This window comes from Artibeus jamaicensis, unplaced genomic scaffold, assembly GCF_021234435.1.
Source record: "Artibeus jamaicensis isolate MK-2021 breed Jamaican fruit bat unplaced genomic scaffold, CSHL_Jam_final contig_447, whole genome shotgun sequence".
NCBI lineage: Eukaryota > Metazoa > Chordata > Mammalia > Chiroptera > Phyllostomidae > Artibeus > Artibeus jamaicensis.
The window spans coordinates 999,374-1,018,796 of record NW_026521834.1 but is presented as its reverse complement, the minus strand read 5'-3'; the positions used below and the strand labels follow the sequence as shown (position 1 = coordinate 1,018,796).

Genomic DNA, 19,423 nt, shown 5'->3' with positions numbered 1-19,423 from the left:
AAACATTAGTCTAGGACCAGAACTAATCCAGCCCTGGATAGCTAAGTGTGCAGTTCACAGAAATGCTGAAAATCAAATCACTAGGTTTGTACTTCTCTAGTTACTGTCAGCATACTTTGGAACAAAGAGAAAAAGTGGCAGATGTAAAGATGATCTCACTTGTATCCTACCCCTGACTTCTCTTTTTATTCATATGTGTCTATATGGCAAGTTACATTCTTTAGGTCCTGAGATTAACAAGGCAAATAGATCTTGATAATATAATTAGTAATCAATGAAGAATTCAAACATTGCTGTGTAATACTTTTATTCAATAGCTTTATGGAAAAACACATTTATGTATGTGTTACATCACATAATTTTCAGACATGTCAGTGTACAGTGACAAATTACATTTGAATAAAAGTTTTAAAATACATTCTTGAATGCTACTCCTCTATTAAGTATTGAAAAGCAGCTCTGCATGTCAGCACTAAAGGATACAAAAGCACCATTTAAAGGACTCCTACATATCTTACTTCTCTTCATATTATAGTATTATTTTCCCTTTATAACAGAGCTTCACTCATTCAAAATGTTTCAGTGTAGTAACAACCAACATCCTCCTATTTACCAAACTTCAAACAAGTCTCACATACAGGGCCTGGTAAGGAGATTAGACCTAACAACATGAGTGAGCTCAGCTGTTCTAAAACCCAGACCTGGGTAAGGTTGAATGTTCTGTAGACAGAAACAGAAAAGTGAGATGATCAAAACATAATGCAATACTTATAGTAGTTACTCCTTGACCTTTTAACCTGACTATAAAATCCAGTGTTTAGTATTTCATGCCAGTCTTACTGTAAAAGCACTGTGCTACACACAATTAATTAATCTCCAATTGATGTTGAATCTAATAAAAATTTTAATTTTTAACAAAACTTATTTACTTCAAAGCACAATTGAGAAAAGCAAATCAAGACAAAGTCCAAATATGAATCTTAGATATTCCATTACTAAGAACTGGATTTCATAAGTAGCAGACTCGAGTGTTTTTTCTTGAAACCTTTAAAAAAATAATTTAAAAAGATAATTTACTTTTTGCATAATTCACAGCCCTTCGAGCTCCAATTATGATTGATGCTTAAGAATAGACAAATGCCCAGATCCAGAGTTTTAAAAGACCTTGACCCCTAACCCTCCAAGGTTAGGGGTCCTCTATCCCTAACCTTGAAGTTAGGGTAGAAGACAGCAAGAACCTGGCTTTATGGATGAGTCAGAATAGTATAGGAACAAGCTGTGTATCTGCTAGTGAACCCATGCCCAAATCACTGGAACATGAGGATTTAGAAATCTCTGAGAACAGAATGTATTTCAGACACACACAGACTACTGCATATCATTACTTGAGATCAACATTTTAAAAGCCCTGTTCTCCCAGTTAAAAGCAGGGATTTCTATCATTAGTATGTCTCCTTCATTTATAACCCAGATTAATATACCCAGTGTGAAGTAACACTTTGCAAATTTAACTTCATTTTAGCAGTATACATGGAGTACTGACACTTTTCAAAGGTTTAATCTCAGACTGATTAGATCTACAAGAGACTAGAAATAATTGAAGGGAAGTGAGTGGTCCAGTTTGTAGGATTGTCTCAGAAAGTTCTCTTGGATTCTTATTTTACAGGATTTACCATATAAGCATTGTTTTAAAAACCAACACTATTAAGCCAAGTATGCCCTTCACAGGTATTGCCTACAGTGATTAAATACCATTCAACTCTAGCTTCATGCAAGCTAATGACCATGACTGAAAGTTCTCCATACCAGCAAGATGACTAACATTTATTTTAGGTTAATGCTTGACTTGAGACCCTGGTAAAGTCTGCCTGACAAATGAAGTTAAAGCAGAATATAAAAAAAGGATAGAGAACTGGAACAAGAGTAAAAGGAAAGATGTTTTATACAGTAAATTCTGTACAATGGGATCCAAGCACACTAGTATTTATGCCTGATTTTAAAAAGCATAGTTCTGAGTTACTCAAGTTGTTATTTTCTTAGTATTACTCCTCAGCTAAGTCATTCTTTTTTCCCACAACTCTTAAACCATGAGGCAGTTCTTTAAAAAGGTTAACCATTCCAAGAGCTATTTTTTTTTACTCTTCTGACTCTGAAACTCCTATAACTCCCCAACACCCCCAGAAAAAGCCAAAATTTTTTCTTGTTCTTATTCATTTTCAAAATCTGCCAAACTCTCTTTTGCAGAAATAAACTATCTCTTTAACCAATATAAAAGAATGGGTGAGTTGTACTTTGGGCTACCTTCTTCCCTCCCTATTTACCTTCTAAAGCAGTTTCTTGGGGACAGACTGAAAGCGTGATAGGGCTTCTCAGGGCCATGGGATGTATTAGCAGTATAAAGAAGGAACAATACTGAAGGAGTCATCCCCTGGTTCTTCCTGTCACCTTCCATACCAGTTAGTAGACTCCCATTTCATGTCTGGCTGAGAGTCCTTCAGAACTGGGGAAGCTGACACTCTCTGGCCATTTCCCAGTTAGAGAGATGTGAAGGTTGGTATCATTAAAACCAACTGTCATTGCAGCCAGACTCAATTCAATGGAGACTCTGGCCTGAGAGAGACACTGAAGGGATCTCTTTTCCTGCCCCACTCTACTAATATGCCTGTGTGGGATAAAAATTGTAATACATGAACACATAAGCAATTACATTTCAATACTGTTGGCAAGAAATGTGTGTACAACAAAATCATTTACGCAACATCCAAGATTTTTAATCCTCCAAAATGGCCCACTTATTAATGGGTATTAGAAAAAAACAAAATTCTAGTTTAACTGAAGATGATGTATATCCTGAGTTGGTTAAAATAGGATTTGGCCTGGATTTTTTAAATAGCATACCATTCATAAAGTGGCTGGGACCATAAGTTCTCTATAAAAGCTTCAGAAAGAGGCCTGTGTGGCTAAAACAATATTTACTCTCAGCAATAAAGCACCAAAGAACTTAGCAATCTGCATTCCCTGCAAAACAACCCCACATCCTACTGCCACACAAAGGGGATCTAAGACATCTACATACAGGAAGACAACTCTGTCAGCTTTGTATGGGAAACTAGGAGGCAACTAAACTGACCTGTGGGTGCCCTTTCAGTGTGGCTGGGCTCATCTTAGCAAAGGATCAAATTTGCCATTCTTTCAGGCATCAAGTTTGGCCTCCTTCAGTGTTAAATGTTTAAGTCGAATTTATCTGTAATGGAAGAGGCACAGATACCTGGAAAATGTTCTATATACCCCAAGAGTAGGTTGAATAGCTACTTTTCATTCCACAAATGAAAGTCGCTGACCCCAATTCATCATCAAACATGTTCTTAAAAAGGAGGCAGAACAAAATGATTCTATTAGCACTTAGTGCAGAGAGGCACTACTTTTCATGGCTTAAAACACCAAGAGTATGTTCTTGCTTCTTGTCCTAATGAATCTGTAATTTGAGGGAACCTTTTAGGTATATCAAAGGAATCTGAATAAATCTGTATCTAGAACAGCATTTACTGTAACAATATGCACAGGGTCAACTACATTAATGTAAGGTTGCAAAGGGCTAGACTAGGGAAGAAAATCTTGAGAATCATTAATCACGAGCCTGAATTCTATGCATTCTCTTAAGACCAATGAAGAGACATTTTTAATTGAAAAAAAGTGTAAGCATATAAAATCTTCCAAAGATGAAAGACATGCAAATTTTTCTTGGTTCACTCCTACCTTCAAAGTTGTCTGCTTTGAGAAAGAGAACATGGAACAGAGTCAGGCCTTGTGGGAAAACTCATGGGAATGTGCCAATATATTATCCTAAGCTGTGGCATCAGACTAAAACAAGAAAATAGACCTGCATTCCTGCCTTTCTTATAATGCTGAGCCAAGTGGTAACAGCTAGCCTGGGCCTGTGCTGGGATCAAAAAGGAGGCTTTCTGACAGCCCTTGTCTCCAAGGTGGGTCAGATATCACACAGTCATTGAAAGGGGCCATTTACCCAATGATTTTTTCTGTTAGGGGAGGGTCAGGTATAGGACCTGAAATAGTTTATCAAAGCAAGAATGTGAAATGAGAGGAAAAAGGGTACTTATGGGCATCTGGTATTATAAAAAACACTGATTGTGCCCCATACTCTGGGAATACAGAAAAAACCATGCAAGAAAAGCAGCCCCTGCAAACAGGCAGCTGTAAGGAGGGCAGGACTCTGGCACAACCCCATCCCCTGGAAAGCCAAGGTAGCAGTGATATATTCTCCACCCCTCACAGACCCTGAGTTTGCTCTCCATTCATTTTAGGAAAAGAGCTTCCTCTTATGAAGGTTCTTCCTGCAGCTTCCCTAAACAGTTCTTGGTGAGTCCCACAGGCAGACAGAATACATCCAGCTAGACTTCCATTAACCTCCTTCCCATATGCATATATGTATGTAACTTTTTTTTAAAACACTGTCTAAGTCTGAATAACGGCTTGTCCCATGGAAGAGAGAGCGCCAGAATAGGTTAGACTCTGTTGCTATAGCAAGCTCAAATTGTGTCAGACAGTATATATGTAACTTTTTACTTAAAATAAATTCCATGAATTCATAAAGCTCTCATCTTCAACCAAATGCAAAAGCAGAGCATCCTACTTAGAGGCTCTGAAACACAATTATCAGCCTGCAAGCAAATCAGCCTTCCAGTCTCAGGTAGGCAAGGGAGATGCTTCTGAAGCCTGGGAGGCAGGAGGGATTCCTTCAAATGGGCTTGTACAGCAGAGTAGTGACATACTTCTTCTTGTAGCGATGGGTTGCGCTAAGGACCATCACACTGTCCTGCAAGGAAAAGAAACATGCAACTAACTCATTAGTTCAGGCAGTACACAGTTCTTCCCAGCCATCAGTCCTTCACTGTTGCTTACTTTTAAGAGTCATAGTTTGATATTATAGAAAGAGGATGGTTTTGGAGTTAAGTCAGCTTAAGCTGATTCTGAATCCTACTGTTTGTGGCCTTGAATAATCTACATAAGTCTTTTTTCTCATGATTAAAAAGATAACACCTACCATTAAGGTGGCTCTGATGATTACATCCGAATATCTGGCATAGTACCTGACAAAATATGTGCTGAAAAAATATTAGTCTCCCATTTCACTCCATTCCCCATTTCAAATTTGAATACTGGGTTTAAAACTGACAAAGAAAAAAGAAAGAAACATTGTGGCATCCACTTCTGGAAGGAAGTCTTAAATACAATGATAAGAGGGCAGTGATCCTTTTAAAAAACCATTTCCATGTCCTGAAGCAGGTCTGATTTCCATTTAAAACCAAGAATGAACTTAAAGTCTTCTCTGATCAAGAGGAGACTCAGGAATCCTATTCTATCCTTGAATAGAGTAGACCCCAAAATCTTCCTAGGAAAACAGCCCGAACAATCTGGGTCAAGGACAAGGTGAATTACAATAATCAAGACCAGCATGAAAAGTATAAGGTACAATTTCCCAGGTTTGTTAGAGGTCACATGAATACCATAGGAGAAGACAGCAGGCCTGTGAACATCCCTTGATAGCCAAGGAGCAGTTATAGGAGGCAAAATTAAGTCATCCCAAAGAACCCAAGAATATCCGGTTGAGAAACCAGTGCATCTTCCTATTTTCCCCAATACTGTTTATCCACAATGCTTCCCAGATTAACATTCTGTGATCCGAGTATGGTGACCATAACCTAAATATGAAAGAATCAAGGCAGGTAAAAAGTTCAATGCCAGGAAGGGTTTGGTAGAAATGAGGAGCATGTAAGAGAAAGACCTACTTTGAAAGACCTTGCATAATCTCTAGGAAAGAACATGGAATAAGGACAGGAGGAATGGACTTCAGTCCCCTCTCTGGTACTTACTAGCAATTTGAACTTCTCTGAGCCTTAGTTTCTTTATCTATAAAACAGGGGTTAAAAATAATACTTACCACACAAGGTTATTATAAAAAATAAATTCAATAATAAATATTTTGAAAATACTCTTAGTGATTTCCCTTATCTGATGCACACCTAAGAAATACAAGCAGCTTAAAAAGATGACTAGGGCCTATCCTAGTGGACTTATTCAGAGTCCCTGAGGACGTAGTCTCTGAATCTCCACATTTACAAACTTTCCAGGTGATTCTGGTGATGATCAGCCTAGTCAGGTAACTGCAGAGTAATATAAAACTTCATTCCAATAGCTAAACCACGAAGACATTACTAGACTGAACAAATACTTTCAACCTAGATTCTAAAGCATAGGAAAACCAAGGACTCTAGAAGGGGACACAGCAAATCTGGTTATGTTTCCCCCAGATGTAGTACATATAAAAGAGATGCATCCACTCAGGTATATGTGACTGAGGCACCGGTAAACAGCTGTGTCCACTTTTTTTTAAAAAAATGGAAGCCTTAATATCATATTTAAGCATTCTTTGAACTGGAAGCTAAACTTGCTTTTCCTGCAAATGAAATTTTAGTGCTATGAATTCAAAATTAAGTAGATAGTAAAAAGGTTATAGCTACCCATAAAGAAACCAAGAGGCAAAAAAGTTCAACCACAGGGAAATTCAGCTAGCCATACATAGATATAAAGACTAAGATCTTTTAAAATTAAATTTATTGGGGTGATGCTGGTTAATAATATTATGCAAGTTTAAAGTGTACATTTCTATGATACATGATCTGCACTGCATGTGTGCCCACTACCCAAAGTCAAATGATCTTCCTTCACCATGTATTTGGACCCCCTTTACCCTTTACAATACCCCAACCCCCTTTTCTCTGGTAACCACCATACTACTATCTGTGAGTTTCAGTTTTATATCCCACAAATGAGTGAAATCATATGGGTTCTTTTTTTCTGACTGACATTTTACTTAGCATAATATTCTCAAGGTCCATCCATGTTGTCACAAATGGCAATATTTCATCTTTTCTTATGTCCACTGTATATATGTACCACATCTTCTTTATCCAATCATCCATTGAAGGACACTTTGGTCGTTTCCATGTCTTGGCCACCATGAATAATGCTGCAGTGAACATAGGGGTGCATATATCTTTGCAAATAAATGTTTTCAAATTTTTGGGGTAGATACCCAGAAGAGGGATTGCTGGGTCATATGGTAACTCTATTCTTAACTTTTTTGAAGAGCCTCCATACTGTTTTCCACAATGGCTGTACCAGTTTTCATTCCCACAAACAGTGAGTAAGGGTTCTTTTTTCTTCACAGCCACTCCAATACTTGTTATTACTTGTCTTGTTGATAACAGCCATTCTAACAGGTGTGAGATGGTATCACTCTGTAGTTTTGATTTGCATTTCCCTAACAGCTAATGAAGTTGAACACACTTTCATATATCTGTTGGCCATTTGTATGTCTTCTTGGGAGAGGTATCTGTTCAGGTCCTTTGCCCATTTTCTAATTGGATTATTTGTGTAGTGTTGAGTTACATCAGTTCTTTACATATTTTGAATATTAACACCTTATCAGAAGCTGTTGTTGGCAAATATTTTCTCCCACTGGGTTGGTAGCCTTTTTGTTTTGCTGTTGGTTTCTTTTGCTGTGCAGAAGCTTTTTGAGACTAAGATTTAAAAAAATAAAATAAAAACACCCACTAGTTAAAAAAAGCTCTCTATAATTTGACAATTACTGCCAGCCTCAGCTTCAGTGAAGCAGCAGAACAAGTAACCACTGGAGAACATGCTACCTTTCCCTCCCATTTAGAGGAGCTCTGTGAAGAGCCAGCCCCACCACTTACCTTAATGGACAATGCATAGAGATGGTTTAGCATAACATGATTGGGCTCAGGGAGCAAGGCTGGGTCACACTAAGAGAGAAAAAAAAATCACGAATGGAGTTAAATGCACAGTCTTAAACCAAGCACTTTACTCTTCTTCCAAGCCCTTTGCGATCATTGAGAAACTCTAAATTAGTATGTATTATTTCTTTTAAATATTGAACTCACCCTTGTATATATCAATAATACATTCTCATTACAGGAAATCAGGAAAATTCTGAGTCAAGGCTAGAAACTCTAAGCCTCATCATCTGTAAATCTTCCTTAATAAAGCTAAGACAAAAATCCTTCCCACAACATACAGAAGATTCAGGTTAAAAGTAATCTTAATAGGAATCAAGTGAACTGACTAGAGACACAGATTATTTTTTTAAAAACCCTTATACTTCTTTTCTATATCTTCAAGTGATAAATATTCCTTATCTTGTGTTGGAATACAAATCCCCAAAACCAGTTCTCCTAATCCATAGCTCTGCGCCTGAATTATTTGGATCAGAAAGAAACTATGGATTTTGACATCAGTACCTGGAAAAGTCACAGCTCACACTTAGTAATGATAACACACACACACACACACACACACACAAAGATCTGTCCAGAAGGTACCCAGCCATGTACTATGAAGTATGGAGACATTCACTGAGGAAGATATAAGATACAAGGAACATTGTACACAAGACAATGATGCCTTGGTCCCCTTCAAAGTAGGTACCTTGGGGACCTCACAGTTCTCCCAATCACCATCAGCTGTTCTATCATGTTATCTCATGAATGGTCTGAAATCTTTTCCCTTTCAAAGATGATTTTAGTTTTGGGAAAAGGCAGAAGTCACAGGGTGCCAAATTTGGGCTGTACGTGGGCTGAGTCATCTGGGTGATTGAATGTTTCACCAAAAAAACTCTGCACAAGATGTGATGCATGAGTGGGTGTATTGTCGTGATGAAGCTGCTAATTGCCAGTTAACCATAGCTGCGGCTTTCTGAATTATCCGAATGGTTTCCACAGAGTTTCCAGATTTAATGCAAAATATGATGCAGATTCATTGCTCTCTACTCAGTCATTTTGAATGCAATGGCCACACAGTACACATGCTCACTCAACAGCATCTACTGCCCCCATTAGTACAGTGAAGTTGTCATTGTTCATGCATGTGCATTCCAGTCCACCCTCCTTGGTTGCCAGGTTACATCAATGTTGTGAAAACCATTCTTATTATATTAATGCCTTGACTTTTTCCATATATGTGTGTGTGTATGTGTATATGTATATGTATATACATAGTTTGTCCAGAAAAAGTCCAGCATTGTTAATGGTGACTCAGCCCTGCTACAGCCCAGATTTGGTATGCTGTGACTCCTCGTTTTTCCCAAAACTAAAATGACCTTTGAAGGGAAGAGATTTCAGACTATCAGTGAGATTCAGGAAAATATGACAGGTAGCTGATGGTGATTGGAAGAATGGTGTGAGGTCCCAAAGTGCCTACTTTGAAGGGGACTGAGATGTCATTGTTCTATGTACAGTGTTCCTTGTATTTTGTATCTTCAATGAATATCTCTCTTTTTCATATTACATGGCTGATACCCTCTGGACAGACCATATACACATACGTACATACTTGTAATAATCCAAACCTCTAGGGCTACTCAACTTTAGCTCAAATGGTCCTAGTGACCCCAAAATGCCCCAGCAACGTTCTCAGGATACTCACAGAAATATTAGTGTCCTTATTAAGAATAACTTGAAGAAGGTGAGGAGGTAAGATGGGAGGGGATTTTAATCTCTCCTCAGGTCGAAACACATACATTTCTTGCCCATAAGGCCCTGGGGGTGAGCTGGAAAGATCTGGAAGACATTTATCCAAATATAAGGGAAAGTTGGAGAACAAGTAAAAAAAATGCATGAAAAAAGTCATTACCATGGCAGCTAATAATAAATATACAAAAGTTACAAGAGTCATGGATCATGAAGTTGTGACATGTTGGGTCTACAACTGTAAGGCAACCCCCCAAAAAATGTCTGAGTCACCATGAACATAAACCAAGAAGTTCCTCAACATGGCAGTATGATATGGAGGATAGAGGAGACAAGAGGTAAAAGATGTAGCTTTGGGAAGTAATCCATTATAGCTGTATGAATGGGCCAAACCCTGCTACTGCAGTCAGTTTCCCCATTCATAAAATAAAAATGATCTCTGCCCTATTTCACAACATTTTTAAAGGAATCAAATAAGAGAATAAATGTGAGCCCTGGCCGGGTGGCTCAGTTAGTCAGAGCATCATCCCATACACCAAAAGTTTGTGGGTTCAATCCCCAGCCAGGGTGTGTGCAGGAGACAACTAATCCATGTTTCTCTCTCTCACTCTCTCTCCCTATACCCGATCCCTTCCCCTCTCTCTAAATCAGTTAAAAAAAACATATCCCCTGGTGAGGATTAAAGAAAAAAAAGATAATAGATGTGACAATGCCTTGTAAACTGTCAAACAATATGAAAAGATTAGATTTCTTCTTTTTTATACCCAAGCAACAGACAACAAGGTTATAAACTCTAAGACTACTGATACTACCATGATTTCAATAAGGACAAAATTACGAACAATGTAGTGGTCATTAGGGAAATGCAAATAAAAATGACAATAAGATACTACTTAACATTTATTAAGATGGCTATATAATAAGAAAGACTGACAATAATAATAATTGTTAGCAAGTATGCAAAGAAACTGGAACCTTTGTACTATTCCCATTACTGGTGAGTATGTAAAATGGTGCAGCTATTTTGAATGACAGTTTGGCAGTTCTTCCAAAAATTAAACATAAAGTTACCATATGACCCACAGATTACACTTCTGGGAACATACCCAAGAGAAATGAGAATATATGTCCAAAAACTTGAACATAAATGTTCATAACAGCATTATTTATTACAGACAAAAAGTGGTAACAATCCAAATGTCATCAGCTAATGAATGGAGAAACAAAATAATATATCCTTATAGCAGAATTTTATTCAGGTATAAAAAGGAATAAAATACTAGTACATATTACATCCAGGATGAACATACTAAGTGAAATAAGCCAGATACAAAAGACCACATAGTGTATGATCCCATTTACATGAAATGTCCCAAGTAGGAAAAACCACAGAGGTACAAAGTATTTACACTGTGGTTTCCAGGGGATATGGGAGGAAGAAATGAGAAGTGACTGCTGATAAGCACAGGGTTTCTTTCTGGGGTGATAAAAATTCTCTACAATTAATACAGTGGTGATGGTTACATAACTCTATGCATACATGAAAAATTGTACACTGAATTGTACACTTCAAAAGGATGAATTTTATGATATGTGAATTATATCCTAAAAATTGAAAAATGCATTATGCTGAGTGAAATAAGCCAGGCATTGAAAGACAAATACCATATGATCTCACCCTTAACAGGAAACTAAACAACAAAACAAACAAGCAAGCAAAATATAACCAAAGACACTGAAATACAGAACAGGCTGACAGGGACCAGAGGGGAGAGGGGAGAGAATTTCAGGGGAAAGAGGGAAGGATTCACAGGAAAAGTATAAAGGACACATGGACAAAAACTAAGGGGGGTAGAAATGGGAGGGAGGTGGGGAGCACTGAGGGGGTGGGCTGGGATGGGAGTAAAAGATAGAAAACTGTACTTGAACAATAATTAAATTAAAAATGCTTAATAAAAAAGAAAAATCTATAAAAGACAAAAAAGGAAGAAATATACCTTAATGAGAAGAACTCTAACCTTTTGCTTAATAAATTTTAAGCATTTTATAATCCCTAGTAAAAAAGATTTTGATAACCAGATCAGTATAAGAACTCAGATTTCAGTTGAATATGAGAGGCAAAAGAAAAGAGTAGCAATAGTACCATTACGTTAAACAATATCTTAAAAATACACAGAACTTTAAACCTTTCAAAACAGTGTTATTTTGTCATGTGATCCACAAAACACCCCTAAGAAATACTACTGAGAAAATTTTTTGTTTCCTTTTCATCCAAAGCAAAAAAAAAAAAATTGGTTAAATGATTTGCCTAAAGTCACATCCACAGTTACAATGGTCACAGAGTAAAGATTAAAACCCATTGTCTCAGATTCCAAATAAAATGTATTTTAAACCTTAGTTCAATGGATCAGGAAATTGGGTGAAGATGGAAGAAAGAAATATCAAAAGTATGCTAGTCCTCTCTCTATATTATTATGATTATATGTCTACTATTTATTGTTTGCTTTGCCAAAATCATGTAATGCAAAAATTTAGTCACATGTGGCCTCATGATTTAACGCAATATTTTAAACCCTTTTTAATCACTGCCCCACCACCCAAGAAGAATATCTAGCTTTATTTTCTGAGCTTTTATAATGAAAACAATAGTTTTATAATTTTTCTAAACAAACAAAAATACTATTGACTATTCTTTTGGAAACTGCTCTGAGATTCTAATATGCCCCATTTAAGGTACTTTGTCTTGTCAGCCGAGAATCACTGAGAATATAAGTCTCCAGTTTTACTCATAAGAAACTGAGAACCAAAAAGGTTAAAGGACTTGTCTGCAATGACAAAGCTAGTAAGGAGCAGATGCAGGAGCAAAGCTAGTAAGTGAGCATGCTTCTCCCTTTCTGAACGCAAAAGGGAGAAGCATGCTCACTAGGAACACAGTGCACACAGTTCTGTAGACAGTCCTCACCTCTATTGTAAAGTAACAAAATGGTAACTGTGGGTATAGTTAGCAAACCACTCTCCTAGTGAGGCAGCAAATGCAAATAGAAATGAAGGCCTTGGAAAAACTAATATTGGGAGAAACAAAAGGATACAGATCTTTTACTCTCCCGAGGAATGTTTCCAAAATCAAAATACAAAATTTCAGTTAACATACACACAAAAGACTTGTGGGGTTTTTATTACCCCCCCTTCCCCAAAGACTGCCACAACTGTGGGGTCCTATAACACTGCAGGACCGCCAACTGAGCTAGCAATTGGAAGGGTGAAGTTGAGGCAGCTACATGAGGCAAACCAGACAATACCAGCCTCTTCTGGATGATACCACCATCAAGGTCAGTGAAAACTTTGAAATATTAGAAATAGCTTTCTAAACTGTAGGACATAACCCATTAGTGACTTAAACAAGAAAGTATAAAATAGAAAATAGAGTGCATCACATGTAATAAAGGCAAAAATTGTTCTGTAAAACTTGTGTTACAGTTGTGTGTGTGTGTGCTGGATTGCGATGTAAAACAAAAACCTTCCCATATATCCTGGTTAAACAATTTGAAATCAAATACTCCAAACTAAGATTTTTTTGGTCTCAGAGAAGGAGATCTAAGTGTTTACTGAATTATACAGGATGGGGCAAAAAGCAAGTTTACAAGTGTTTGTATGGAAAACAATACAATAATTTATTAATAAATAATAATATAAGAATAAACTCTGTGTTTTATGTACCCACAGCTGTAAACCTACTTTTAACCCACCCTGTATATAATTCAGAAGATTCTTCAGGAGAAAATTAAAAAAACAACCACCCTTGAGAAGGAACATGCATTAGAGAAATACATCAAGAAAGAGCAAATACTACAAACTTACCTCGACAAGATGTCTCTGAGCTTTCCATTGAATCTAGTTTTAAAGCATCAAATACCTCAAAATCAGATTTTTTGACATGGATCAAATTGTTAATTGTGCCAAGCTGACTGGTAACAACAGGCTGAAACAGTGAATGGAAAAAATTTATGAGTTCCTGTTTCAAATCCATCTCTTCCACTCAACTCTCCTCTTTTCAAATATGATCATACTCGCCACCTCTTTTATCAAGAGAAATCCTCCAGTATAGGAGAGCTGCTGCCTATGGATTGATCCTAATAGTAATGAAGTTTGACACAAAGGGGAATAATAGCTAAGAGGAGACTGTGAAGTCAGTGGTTACCCTCAGAGATCTAGGCCTTACCTCTGATGGATCATGAACCCACTGTCCATCCACAAAGAACTTGTACTGGTGCTCTCCCTCAGGGAGGTCCAGGATGGCCACAAAGTCATTATGGCTACAGAAGAAAACAGAATGTTAAACAGTCCAAGTTCCTCTCAGAAGACAGAATGTAAATGTAGAAACCATGAGGCTATCAAAATACACCAGTTATCTTTCATAGTGGTAAGCAATTGTACCCCCTGGAGTAAAAAAGTAATGTATAAACCCAGATTCTTTTCCTACATCATGTTCAGCATGTATTTGCCACCCCCTCCCAATAACTTCAGTTCTTAACTAAAATCTAGAATAGAATAAAGATGTTATTCTCCCAAAATGGTTTACCTTAATAGAACTATTTTGCTTCAGCAGAACAGATCCCTCACAAGTGTAAATAAGGTATCAGTAGGTTCAGGATACAAAAGTGGCTCCAGGTATTCTTCCATATTTTGATAAGCATCTTCTGGAAAATTACATACTGATAGGTAGGCCTTTCTGATTACCAGTTAAATAATTTATTACTGTTCTGCAGGCAACAAATAATATTACTACCTAGAACTTCACAATATGTTTTTTAGTGTAGAAATCAGAGCAACTAGACTCAGCTACTTATAGAATACTTGCTACAAGGATAGAAAGGACTTGAATTAAGAGTCCTAAAAAATGTACCCACAAAGCTGTAAATGCCTCTGAGTGGTAAAATACCTAAGTGGTAAAATAACCCTGACTCACTATGAGGTTAAAAAAAAAGTCAAAGATATAGTTACTGGTCACAAAATGCTCATGTCCCTAGCAGATGGAGAAGAGTGATCCAGCCAGGTCTCTACTATGGACTCTGTAGACTCAATCAAAATGCTTGTCTTCACCTCTTAATCAGTGGAATCTTGGTGCTCCAATTGTTGAAGGACCCAGAGATGAAGACCTCCTTGCCTCCTTCAGACCAGCGGATAACAGTGGGCCGGGCCTGCTGTGTGGGCTTTACGGAGTCCTCCAAATCCTGCTGCCAGGATACAAACTCTTTGTCCCCAGGGAGCTGTAAGAAGGATTAGGTCATCCCTAAATTGTGACCCAGGAATTCTTAAAAGGTCACTCTCCTCCTTAAGGCAGAGAGGAGTGCTAGGTTTCTGCTAAGGATCAATGAGCTCTGAACTTAGCAACTGAATAAGGTTTTGAACACACTAGAGAAAAATAACTCATCTCGGACCAAAATATTCAAATGTCTTATGTTCAAGGGCTGCCCAAATCATGTCCTAACTTCCAAGTCTATTTCCTGTTATCACATTCACTCACAGGTGCGCAACTATGATATGCCTCTGATTGCCTATTAAGAGAAAAAATGTAAAAACAAAGTATGGTTCTATGAAAATAATTAAGTTAGCTGTATATTTTTCACATGCAAGTATGAAAAGATCTCAATTATTATTGTAATGGAAGTTAGAGATACTGAAATTCACAACTCCAATTTAGCTAATAGGTTACAAAGGACATTAAAAATATAAAAACCAAATAATTGGTTTCTTAAATTTTTGGTAGTGATTTTGAAACCTTATCTGCTCACCTATGTCAGGTTTATACTAATTATTTCAAGAGTATAAATGAAATTTCTGGAGCCTAAAGGAGCATCAGATCAAAAATACAACTATCTTCAACAAAAACAGTTCCAATATTAAATGAGGTCTGCAGGATTCTAAAAACTGACTACTTACGTAGTTTCTTTTCATTACCATGTTGGGAAAATTTCCTGGCGCAGAGAGACTGAAGAAGCTGACAATGCCATCACTACATCAAGAACTTACTAAGGGAACTTAACATGAGGCTCATATCTTGGGCATCAGCAAGATATGGTAATGTGGCTATATTCCAAATCTGATAGAGCAGACACTAAAGATTTGTATAGAACAGAGCAGAATGGATGGAGGTACTGAGGCAAGAGCTGCCCCAGATAAGGGGAAACAGCCTTAGTGCCTGCCCAGGGCAGGGCAATGGCCTGTTCCAGGGACCAGCACATCTGGGACATAGGGCAGGGGTCGATCAGAAAGCCTCTGAGGGGATTTACAGAAAGCAATCTTTGTTCTGGCCTGGATGGAGGTGGATCTAGCTGGCAGGTCAGACAGAGGTTATGTCTGGAATAGTCTCTACACCACAAACCATTCTTTACAAGAAGAATTAGCAAGCTATGGCCAGTGAGCCAGATACTTACACAAAGTTTTATTGGAAAATAGCAGTTATTTATTTACCTAGTATCTACAGCTACTTTCATGCTACAGTGGCACAACTGGGTAGTTTTAAGAAACTCTATGGTCCATAAAGTTTAAAACATTTACTATCTGGCCCTTTACAGAAAAAAGTTTGCTTATCTCCACTTTGCATTGGCTTAAATGATGTTGGTAAGTAGGAAAAAAGACTGTACAGTATTGATTCAAAATATTACCAAATAAAATAATGTGGGTTTAAAAATAGGACTGGCTTATTCATTTGGGCTTCATTTTCAAGATGGCTAGGGTATTCTACCTTCCACACTGCCACTCAGTATTCCTTGAAACTGCACTCAGACACCAGTCACAGCATAATCCGAGGTAAACACAGAAAGAGAAATAAAGGGACTTTCTCATTATATAAGTGGCTAAAGGGAAAACCTGGTCTTCATATTCTTAAAGCAATGCACTCTTGTCCGACAGGCTGTGTTAGAATTACAAAAATTTCTACATATGCCTAAGAATAATCCTCAGATTATAATTGGACATAGGGCCTGGGAATCTCTTTAAGTTTCCCATATAATAATGCTATGACATATTAAACAAAGAAAAAAACCCTCATCTTTAGAGATACATTCTAAAATATTTAGATAAAACAATATTTGGTAAGTCTAGAACTCGCTTCAAAATAATTGGTGGGAGTGAATTGGGTATAAATGAAATAAATTCATTCATGAGTTGATCATTGTTTAAACTGGGTGACAGGTATTTAGGAATTCATTAGACTCTTCTCCCTATACTTTGAAACATTAAAAATGTTTCAAATTTTCCATAAAGTGCTTAAACAAATCTCAGGTGATTTTAATGTGTAAACAGAATTGAGAACTGAGGAAGGCAGGCATTGCAAGCAACACAGGCCTCACTACCACTGTTTCTATCAGTTACTTTTATGATTTAGGATTTACAATTTAAAAATTGAAAGCTACAAACTACTGATATGCCTAGCTTTGGAAAGAAGCCCTTCCAGGTAGGACATACACTTCTGTGTTAGCAAGAGTATAACTAACTAACAGAAAGACTGTTTATTCCAGGTTAAATAGCAAAGTCATCAGGAAAAGAGACAAAACAATTAGAATTACAGTTTGAAATGTCTAAGTAAAACATTGAGAGAAAAAGTAGAGACAATAGTTTGAGAACTATAAAATCTTAGAGTTGGAAGAGACTTTAGGAATTATCTGAACCAATTTTATTATTTCACAAATGGCAAGACTAAGATAAAGGAAAGAATGGTCCAAAATAGGCTCTATTTCAGAAAAAGCAATCTGGCTTTTATTCAGGACACCGATTACTGCAGTCACAGTTTGACAACTGAACTATACTTTAGTCCTGAGTCATCGATGTAAGAAAAGGGTAAAAATACAGTGAGGTAGATCACCTTGACAAAGTAAATTCAGATGGCTGGGTGGTCAGCCCAAATGATGAGAAAGAAGTCCTGAAGTGGGAGAAGAAAGGAACAGAGAAGAAATCCTCCAAAATGGTCATTCTATCATCCTCATTTCACTTTCTCTGATTGTGTTCTCAGTTGAGATCCAAGAAAATAACCAAATTCCATGTGCTACCAACTTGGAAAATCATTCTCTATTTACTTTCTGAAAGAGATAAGAAACATCAAACACACTCCAATCTCCTCAATCCCTGCATTTTTCTACTTCATCCCAGTTGGCCTTAATGCATTTAATTTAATGCTAACAGCTGTAAAAGTGATTAGAAACATTTGAATGGTAATCACATTGTCAGCTCCGTTTAGCCTTTCCGTAGAGTGAACACAAGGTGCTGTTTTCCTGAAAGTTCTTGGAACTGAGATCAAGGTCTTCTGAGTGGCTATGGGTGGTCATTTTCAGCCATGGTAACATTCTCAAATACTACTGGGAAATGGAGAAATCCTGGAATTATGCGCTCTGCCACTGCGAAAGAAGCACAACCTTAGCCACCACTGCTATAGAATGAGACGAAAACTGCGCAGCGATGTCCTTTATTGATCTCTGAGGATAAGAGAAAGTATTCAAACAAGCAAGTGGTTGTTGCTTACAGTCAAGCCAAGAGGGAAAGAATCAGAAGTGCTGAGCTCCTAAAAGGTCAAAAAAGGTACTGATACGTGGAAGTTGACAGGAAAAAACCTTTCATTTACCCACCTCGGGGCAAATGTGAGAAACTGAAGTTTCCCACCAGCGCTTACAACCCATACTCTAGAAGAGGATACCCTGACTGTAAGGAGAACCGAAGATGGGGTGGGGCAGGGGTCCTACTGTCCTCATCCTGAAAATGTAGCCAACAGATTAGTCGGAAAACAAAAACTTTTACTTCTATTTTGAGGCAGTATTGCAAGAGGAATTGCCATCCAACATCCCCATTCCCGAAAAATCCCTTTAATTCGAGAAACCGTAACCCCAGGTCAGTGTGATGAGAATTAAGAAAGGGAGGAGGAACCCTGACACCCAGGCCGCTGCAGAATCGCCACCAACTGGGGGCGTGGGGACGCTCACCTTGGAGTCCGGTAGGCTGAAGAGGCTGGGGTCATCTGTGCTGCCCACCATGATTTTATGCTCCCTGTCCAGGCCGTGGCCGCTGGCGCCCTCAGCGCGTGCAGCCTTGGCGCCATGGCGTTCCCCAGCCACCCGGTCACTGGTGGTGTTTCCCATGGCTGCAGCTCCAGTCGGAGACCACCTGCCATGGGGAACAAAAACACCCCCGCAGCAGAGTCAGAGGCACCCCTGTCCTTGCCTGGTCGTCTGGGGACCCGGTTAAGGGAATCTCCGCCACAAGGAAGCCGTGTCCCGTGTCCCCTCCCTCCGGAGCCTCCAGGAACTCCAGAAACACGGGGAACCCCGAAACACTTCCGCGAGCCACTGCTCAGGAAACCCGCTTTCGGGGACTCCCCCGCATACTCGCGCCCATGCCCACGCCCACATTCCAGTCACCTTCCGTGAAGCGCTCCCTACTCTCCCACTTGCCGGTGCGATCGGTGTTCTGATGATAAAGCCACCAATAAAGTTATTGAAATCGAAACCGCGCCCAGGGCTAGCAAACTGGGTTTCCTCCTAAAATGGCTACAAGGCCGGCGGTGCGGCCCTCTGAGCGCCCGTCAGGAGCACTGCGCGGCGCTGCGCCTGCGCCCGCCAGCCTCCCGAGCCACCGCCGCCACCCCAGTGGTGGACAGCCCACTGCAGCCTCCCGCGCCTGGCTGGGGCGCCCGCCCGCAGTCAGCTACGGGCCAGACCGGAGCCACCAGCTTGCGGGACCGCTTCGGGAAACAGGGTTTGCTGAGTCCCCAGGGCTGCCGTGTAGAGGACAAGAATGACAGCTCTGAATGACACTCGAGGCTGCCACCCTGGCTCTGGTGTTCAGTAACAGGAGAAGTGGCGCTG

At 38.8% G+C, this 19,423-nt stretch overlaps 1 protein-coding gene and 1 pseudogene across 11 annotated transcripts; both read right to left on the bottom strand.

The window, feature by feature from the left end:
- Nucleotides 1–290: 290 nt before the first annotated feature.
- PRKAB2 (protein kinase AMP-activated non-catalytic subunit beta 2) lies at nucleotides 291–19,158 on the bottom strand. Of its 11 annotated transcripts, none has more exons than XM_037132610.2 (10): nucleotides 19,006–19,154; nucleotides 18,542–18,722; nucleotides 14,670–14,836; nucleotides 13,789–13,882; nucleotides 13,428–13,548; nucleotides 9,526–9,659; nucleotides 7,779–7,847; nucleotides 5,892–5,928; nucleotides 5,063–5,189; nucleotides 4,745–4,834 (listed from the first exon to the last, which is right to left on the bottom strand). In XM_037132610.2, exons 2-9 carry the CDS (start codon nucleotides 18,695–18,697, stop codon nucleotides 5,083–5,085), a joined length of 885 nt encoding a protein of 294 aa, XP_036988505.1. In that variant the 5' UTR covers nucleotides 18,698–18,722; nucleotides 19,006–19,154; the 3' UTR covers nucleotides 4,745–4,834; nucleotides 5,063–5,082. The 11 variants fall into 11 exon arrangements, with proteins under 11 accessions (XP_036988510.1, XP_036988507.1, XP_036988505.1 ...); XM_037132608.2 differs by having other exon boundaries at nucleotides 18,977–19,153; XM_037132613.2 differs by having other exon boundaries at nucleotides 5,063–5,123; nucleotides 18,977–19,151.
- Nucleotides 4,469–4,571, bottom strand: LOC119039819 (uncharacterized; annotated as a pseudogene).
- Nucleotides 19,159–19,423: the final 265 nt, after the last annotated feature.

Bases quoted from the DNA above. Each gene is read 5' to 3' on its own strand.
- PRKAB2 (XM_037132610.2), bottom strand. From the start codon at position 18,697: ATGGGAAACACCACCAGTGACCGGGTGGCTGGGGAACGCCATGGCGCC. The intron at 13,883-14,669 runs GTGAAGACAAGC...TTTCTTCTGTAG, and splicing joins AAGATTCCACTGATTAAGAG to CCATAATGACTTTGTGGCCA. The intron at 13,549-13,788 runs GTAAGGCCTAGA...TCACTGTTTCAG, and splicing joins GGGTTCATGATCCATCAGAG to CCTGTTGTTACCAGTCAGCT.